The following is an 8045-nucleotide window of genomic DNA, read 5'->3' as shown; positions in this document are numbered from 1 at the left end:
TTTTTTTGCAATATATAGGATATTACAGCTTTACAAGTATGTATATTTATTTATGGGACATTTATGTAATAAAAAATCATAAATTTAATAATGCATGAGCCAAATATTTATGTTAATAATAGCAAATTTATATCAATTGTCGGTAATGTCAGCGTTCTTGAATTACCTCCGGGCCCTTGGAGGCCTTTTTATACCGCCGAAAATTTGCCCAGGGTTGACGGTCTTTAATAATATCTCGTCGGTGGTCTTACCCTTAGTTCCTGATTGGATCTAAATGTGTAAACCAATCGGGAGGGCTTCGATTGCACACATCGCATATTGCACACATGTATCGCTGATTGGCCAATTTAAAAATAAAATAATCTCATTGGCAAAACAGTGAAAAATTACTAGGCACCAGTTGATATGAGTGGTGTGTACAATCAGAACTATAGGCAAACGGGATCTTCCCAAACCAATCATATTCAAGAATTTTACAACAGTTGCAAAGTTGCTTTCTCTGCTGAACGCAGCCATTCGCCGAGGTTAGGTCTGTTCGCGTTGCTTAAAATTCCCAAAAACGTTTGTACGTAAAATGAGATAAATGTATATTCAGGCGTTGAAAAGAAAGAAAGCGATGACGCTGAACGCAAAAAAAGCAAGCAACACGAACAGACTTATTGCCTCTAAAAAAATAAGTCTTTGTTTTTTATTCCTTCACTTGACTGCACTAAAATTTTCCTTCCTGCTTTCACCAAACGTCAAATAGATTTTTATTTTACTTTAAGTACAGAAAGTGTGCACTAGTTCAATTTTATCAAAGACAGATCTATATTTTTTATTAAAAAACATATATACAAAAAAATTAATGTATAAAATTAGATTAGATATAACATAAATCTCAACACTAGATTCTGTGCCTCTTTATAAAATATCAATGTATTCTCGATAAGTAAATTGTGAAGAAAATAGTTAAAATAAATGCGATATATTTTTCCTGAAGTATGATGACGTTTATTCATTAATTTCCTTCCTTTCACATTGAGGAAAAAGCGTGCTATAATAAGTAACGCCCATTTGACACCAAGTAAATCGTTACGTCGATAAGATTATATTTTAATCGTTCTAATTGTGCAAAACAATCAATACATACAATTATATTAAAATGGCAAAAATCAGTGAAGATGTGTATTTAGAGCGTATTCCATCAGGAATGTACAATGAATTAGTTTACGAGTTAAATAAGAACTCAAATTGGCAGATACTCGCCTGTCACGTAGCCAAACAATTTGGATACCAATGGTAAAGAATAACAATTCGGGTAACTTTGATAAAAATTAATCAACAAGTATATATTCTTAATAAACCTTTATATATCTGTCACACCTATAGGAATTCATGGCTAAAGTCATTAGAACAGAATATCAATGCTACAAAAACGCCAGCAGACAATCTGCTGTTCGAGCTTAATGTAAAAATGTGTACAGTTGGAATATTATGCACATTGCTCAGAGATTGTGAACTTGGCAACGTTTTGTCTGTCTTGCATTATCCAGGTATATATCTGTCTCTCGATAGTTCAGAACTGATATATTGTAGATAAAATATTCCATAACAATTATCTAACTTTTAAAATTATTATTAGAGCCATCAATAATTGTTAAACATCCCTCTGAAGATCTAGAACATGATACTTTAGAAATATCTTTTGGTCAACACCTTCGTCTTTCTTGCAAAGCTACGGGTATACCATCGCCGAGTTATCAGTGGTATCACAATAATATTGAGCTACAGAGACAGCAAAGTTGTGAACTTGACATTGTTATAAATAGGTAAAAATATTGTCTCAATTTATGACGTGTGACATATTAACTCATTATGTATACAATTTCTTACAGTTGTGATCAAGCTGGAGAATATAATTGTAAAATCTCACAAATCACCAATGATGGAAGGGTAGTAATATCTACATTGCTAACGAAATCAGTTTTTGTAAAGTTATCTCGCGTACCTGTAGTTATACAGCAACAACCACCTGCTTTCTTAGAGCTTAAGGAAGGTGAAGATTTTATAATTAAATGTATAGCACAAGGTCATCCAGAGCCACATTATCAATGGTTTAGAGATAATATAAAATTAGAAGGAGATACATCCAATGTATTGCATGTAAGTATACATAATATTAATGCTAAAAAATTGTATAATAGAAAAAGAAAATGTTTTAGATAAGACAATTCAGTTCTAAACATGAAGGAAAATATCATTGTTATATAAATAATGACGTTAATGAAGTAATCACTCAAAGAAGTCATATAATGGTAAAAATTACATACAATTTATTATTTTATGAGAATAAAAATTTAATGAATTTTTGTCTAATCTGTTATGATAATATATATTTGTATTGATATAGTTGGACCTTCCTCGTGAAAAAGCAATAGCGAAAATAGCTTTAATCATTGCAAATGACGATTATGAAAATCACATGTGTCTAGAGACACCTAAAAACGATGCTGCAAAAATTGGTATTCTGTTAAAAGAAATCGATTTTAAAATAATCTGTCTGGTAAACTTGTCGCTTGAACAAATGAAGAATGCTATAAAAAAATTTGGTGACGTTTTAAAAGAAGGAGTTTATGGTGAATTATTATAAATATACACTACATAGAAATAATATACATATATAGTGCCTTTACTAAAGTTTATGTCATATAGGATTATTCTATTATGCTGGACATGGTTTTAAAATGCAAGAGAGTTACATGCTTGCTGTTGATGCGCCAGAATCTTATTTAAGAAGAGATGCAATTTGTGAGAGTGAATTGTTAGCTATATTATTGCAAAATGATCCTGCTCTTTTAGTAACGATATTGGACATGTGCCAAACTGTACCACCAAAGTAAGAAATTCTACAATTATCTACTTTTTTATATACATAATTTGGGAATTAAGGCCATATCGACAGTTCAATGTAATCAAATATTCAGTTACGTTGTATTAAAAACTTTCAGAGAATGTAATCCTGATATTCATAATGAGATACCAAAAGTCAAAGAATATAAGAGTAGGAAAAACCTACGAAATTTAGTACAAGCGTATTCCACGTCTAGTTATCGTCCTAGTTACGAAAGAACAAACAGCAAATACGGATTATACGCCATGCATCTGAGCAAATATATCAGTAAAAATATCCCAGTCACAAAAGTATTTGAAGAAGTAGGAAAATGTATGACACAACACACAGAATTTATATATATAGTCTGAATATTTTCTAATTGGTAATTGATTAATTTATATTTGCAGCAATAGACAGATTATTAAAAGGAACTGAACGTAATCAAATTCCAATGTTTGCCTTAACGATCACTAAACCCTTTCGTCTCACCGATGCAATTTACAAAAGTAATTATAGAAATTTTGTCTTATAATACAGATTAAACATTTTTTGATGTATGTATTAAAATTTGATTATATGATATTAAACAAAACGTTTTCTATCGAATTAAATCAAGTACAACGAAAATGTCAATACAAACTGGATATAAACGTGTGTATACATAAAATTTATTATATCTGAAGATATAAATAATAAAGAAAATATGAACGTTTTATTTTTTCTATTTATATCTTATTTTTGGATATAATGTTATGCTTACACATTTCTATTCAGTGTTGGAATTTTTATTGTATTTGATTATATGATATTGTATTATTGCAGGAGATCCATCGCCTACATTAGACCATTTAAATAAATTAATAGCTTTCTCAACCAAGTCTATCGAAATAAACTTCAAGCAAGCTAGTATCTCTGCTATGGTTGTTATCTCGTTATTTATGGAACCATATTTAAATGTAATCAAGATTTCAGTGTGTAATTTAGAAGATTTGGAAGTAAATTTTTTTAATTTTGTGGCCACAAAACAGAACAATTTATTCCAAACTGCAGGTTCCAAACAAGAATGTTGGATACATAATCCACAAATGTGTCAGGTAATTTTAAATGTATAAATTTTATCATTATATGCGATAAATATTTTATATTACAGAATATTTTATTTTGTAGGGGCCTTTGGTTATATCTGTTTCAAAAAATGGGACACAAATTGGCGCAACATTGCTGCACATTAAAAACTATATTCCATTGATATTGGAACATATTAGTAACTAATATTTATATAGAATGTACAAATTGAATCCATATATTTTAATTGTGAATAAAATATATGATTTGTATTATATGTATATATGTGTCTGAAATGCAATATAATGTAAATAATCATATATCATATTGATATCTTTTTATTAAAAAATATAAAGTAATGTTATATAGATAGCTAGCACTTATTTTCTATAGCGACAAGAAATAATTAAATAGATTAACACAAATTTTATTTCAAACTATTATGCAAATAGATTGACAAAACTACAATACAGCATTAATACTATAATGATTTACAAAAGTCGCAATCCATGAACCACCAACATTATTTACATATTTACGGGTAAAAATATAATTACATATTAACATATCACCAAATTTAGAGATGTCTGTGAATGTAGAAGCTGGCTCTAGCTTCTTTTTCTCACCCATACCTGGGATATAATGGAAGATCGTTTTAATTTGAATGGAATTATATATATATATATATATATATACACACACATATATATATTATGGAATATTATTGTATTAATTTGATAATTCTGCTACCTGTCTCAGCTGAGATATCAGATAAAATTTGAAATGCAATATCTTTCTCATTTACTGCAATTAACCATCTTTGCTCAGAGTTGAGGGTCTCGATTTTTGTCCTTAAAACTTCTATCATATCTTCTGCTACAAGACCTTCCAAGGAATCATAGTTTTCATTTGCCAAAGCCTTAGATATTACTGTTATTGCCTAGAAATGTAAGGATATACTTGTTAGTACCAGAACAATATTATAGAATGCATTTAATCAGTCATAAAAAATCTCATACGTATCTGATTCCCTGGAGAGTCTCGGATATAGAAAACTCTTTATCTATCTGTGGAATAGTTTGAAAAGAAAAGAAAAAAAGACGAAACGGGATTAAAAAAGATGGTTTGAACGGTTCGACATTAGTCACAAGCATGGGCAAAGAGACGCGTGGTTCAGAATCTGATTCAGTGCTGTAAATTCTACAAGTTGCAACATTTGGGATCGAGCTAGACAGCAAATTCGTCTCGTTGTACTGTCGTGCGATTTTCGTTCGCATTTTGTTTCTATAAGTGACACATGCGACAATTCGTCGCAGATTACATGGTACACTCTTTCTAATCGTCGGAATTAACATTATGATACGCATAAAATAATACAATCTTCTACAGACATGAAAATCACGAAGCACTGAAATGTTTTTCTAACCTATCTCCCATAACACTTAAGATCGTACGTGCCCATGATGTCAGCAGAAATTTATTCTAAATTCTTTACGATGTATTAATATTAATAACGTTAAACATAAGTATGCACTCTGCAACGTTTTTTACAAAAATTGTTTATTATTCAGTAATTGTTCAATACAAAGATTTTTGTAATTGGCGCCAGAGAGAGAAAAGCCTGAAAATAGTCTTTAAGGGGATCTAGAGATATAATCCTATAATCAGAGTTTGACGAAAGTGGGCACACCTTCTGATTGGTTCTCCACATGGTGGAAGAGATAACATGGGATGCTTTCCATTTGATGACACAAGTCGACACTAGAGGCCTAGATACCAGAGATGCGACATTGAAGGGTATGGTCTGATTGGCTATCTAAATCATGTGATCAGAGCGCCATTTTAATTCATTAGCGCGTATAATTAGGGATGTGATCCAGTTAAGGGCTTCACACATGAAACGCATAACAGAGCATAAACATAACATAAGGCCGCTAAACCAATGAGCATCTTATGTAAATCAATATGGCGACATTATGCTAAATGCTCATTGGTCCAGCAGTCTTATGTTATGCTTATGCTCTGTTATGCATTTCATGTGTGAAGCCCTTTAGGCTCGGTTGCACCAACGTTACTTTGATTTTAAGCGAAACTTAAAGGCCCGTCTACAATACACGGAGTATGAAGTAAGAGTAAGAACTTGACCAATCACAGTCGATTATTCTTCTTACATTCGACTGTGATTGGTCAATTTCTTACTCTTACTTCTTACTCCGTGTATTGTAGACGACGCCTAAAACTCTCTTTATCTCGTTTTAAAACCGAAAAGAGATAGGGACGAAGAGAGTTTTAAGCCTCGCTTAAAATTCAAGTAACGTTGGTGCAACCGGGCTTTAATGCTGTAAACACTTTGTTGACCAATCAGAAGAAAGAATTTTTCAAATTGACCAATCAAAGAATGCTTCAAAGCATTGGCTGCGTTCAGCAGACTCAACAGTTTTGCAACCGTTTTATGATTCGTCGCGCTGATTGGTTTATACTTTTAGTTTTAAAGGAATAGTCCTATCTCAGCGAAGAATCATAAAACTGTTGCAAAACTGTTGAGTCTGCTGAACGCAGCCATTTGCAGCGTGAAGTCTAGGATCGCACCCTAGGTAGTCCTAGGACTCTACGCATAGAGTCTAATGCTGGATTCACACTGCATCCGATTTGCGTCGTACGACCGAGTTGCTCTCCAACCAATCGGAAAACAGGATTCCGATGGATTTTGCTTCGTATCATCGGAATCCTATTTTCTGATTGGTTGTGGAGCGTCGTACGACGCAAATCGGATGCAGTGTGAATCTAGCATATTAATGTATGTGCATACGTATAATGTATGTACTATTTAAGTACATACTATAAGTACGTATTCTATACTTTCTTCTTTTTCTAACAATTTAACTTTACTCATGTAATGCATCAGGGGGTTGATTCTGGCTGCTTTCCATTTGATGACACAAGTCGACACAAATATCGTTCTATCCTTCTTGATATTCAGAGAGTGACAAAGATAGAACGACACTTGTGTCGATTTGTGTCGACTGTGTCTCCTAAAAGGAAAGCAGCCTCTGTATCTTCAAACAAGATGAAAATGACAAAAGTGATCAAATTTACTAGGCGTTGACCAATGAAATTATCAGTATTCTAGTAAATTCGCTCACTTTTGTAATTTTCACCTCATTTCAAGATACAGAATCGATCCCCAGCTGTCATCAGCTTATAAAGGTGTCTTTTCATGCCGACGCTCGATGCTCATTTTCGGCGTCAAAATATGTCACGTCATAGAAATTGGCGAATATCAAGCGTCAATTTTGAGAGATTTCGTGATTTATTTTAACGCTGAAAACGAGCGTCGAGCGTCAGCATAAAAAGGCACCTTATAGTTATAAGTAATCACTGAATTAAAATGACGACCTAACCCAACCGATGTAATATCGCATCTTTGGGCCTCTTTCACCAACTCCGATTAACTTTAATCGGTCGATTAGTCCATCGGAATTGACCAATCTCATTTGTCATTTTGTTTGACGATAAATGCGATTGGTCAATTCCGATGGACTAATTGACCGATTAAGTGCCACTTTCACCAAGCTCAGTTAACTTAACCAGCCCAGTTAACTAAACGCTATAAGTTAATCAGAGTTGGTGAGACTGGGCCTGAAAATGACAAAAGTAAGCAAATTTACTAAGTGTTGACCAATAAAATTATCATTATTCTAGTAAATTCGATCATTTTTGTAATTTTCACCTCGTTTTAAGATACAGGCTGCGTTCGGGCAGCGCGTTATCAACGCTATTTGTGTCATATTATCCTTATTTCCCTTTTAATGGGTGACGAAGATAGAATGACACAAATAGCGCTAATAGCGTCTCTCCGAACCCAGCCACAGAATCAATCCCCATGCATATTCTAGCGCAGAAATCGGTCTCTATCAGAGCCCTCTGATAGTTGCTTTGACTTTATCCAAATTGGTTACCGGACAAAATCCATAAAAAATGGCGGACGAATGTTGGCATTTCTAGAAAATCCCTAGGATCCATAACTTTATTTCTGTAAGTTGTTAATTCTATTGCGCTTTAAGGCCCGTCTACAATACACGGAGTAAGAAGTAAGAGTAAGAAA

The 8045-nt window shown here is 32.9% G+C and overlaps 2 protein-coding genes across 2 annotated transcripts; one reads left to right on the top strand and one right to left on the bottom strand.

Annotated features, from left to right (window-relative positions):
* The first annotated feature begins 880 nt into the window (after nt 1-880).
* Nucleotides 881-4155, top strand: LOC108769783 (mucosa-associated lymphoid tissue lymphoma translocation protein 1). Its single transcript, XM_018520970.1, has 11 exons — nt 881-1281; nt 1372-1535; nt 1625-1811; nt 1878-2145; nt 2205-2297; nt 2393-2618; nt 2695-2878; nt 2991-3205; nt 3283-3381; nt 3698-3969; nt 4043-4155. The coding sequence occupies exons 1-11, from the start codon at nt 1145-1147 to the stop codon at nt 4145-4147; spliced, it is 1950 nt and encodes a 649-aa protein (XP_018376472.1). The 5' UTR covers nt 881-1144; the 3' UTR covers nt 4148-4155.
* Nucleotides 4156-4378: 223 nt separating this feature from the next.
* On the bottom strand, nt 4379-5490 carry LOC108769784 (uncharacterized). The gene is made up of 3 exons (XM_018520971.1): nt 4960-5490; nt 4691-4880; nt 4379-4620 (listed from the first exon to the last, which is right to left on the bottom strand). The coding sequence occupies exons 1-3, from the start codon at nt 5305-5307 to the stop codon at nt 4403-4405; spliced, it is 756 nt and encodes a 251-aa protein (XP_018376473.1). The 5' UTR covers nt 5308-5490; the 3' UTR covers nt 4379-4402.
* Nucleotides 5491-8045: the final 2555 nt, after the last annotated feature.

Source organism: Trachymyrmex cornetzi, unplaced genomic scaffold (genome assembly GCF_001594075.2).
Source record: "Trachymyrmex cornetzi isolate Tcor2-1 unplaced genomic scaffold, Tcor1.1 scaffold949, whole genome shotgun sequence".
In the NCBI taxonomy this organism is placed as follows: domain Eukaryota; kingdom Metazoa; phylum Arthropoda; class Insecta; order Hymenoptera; family Formicidae; genus Trachymyrmex; species Trachymyrmex cornetzi.
The sequence above is the reverse complement of the archived record's forward strand: the minus strand, read 5'-3'. Positions and strand labels throughout refer to the sequence as shown.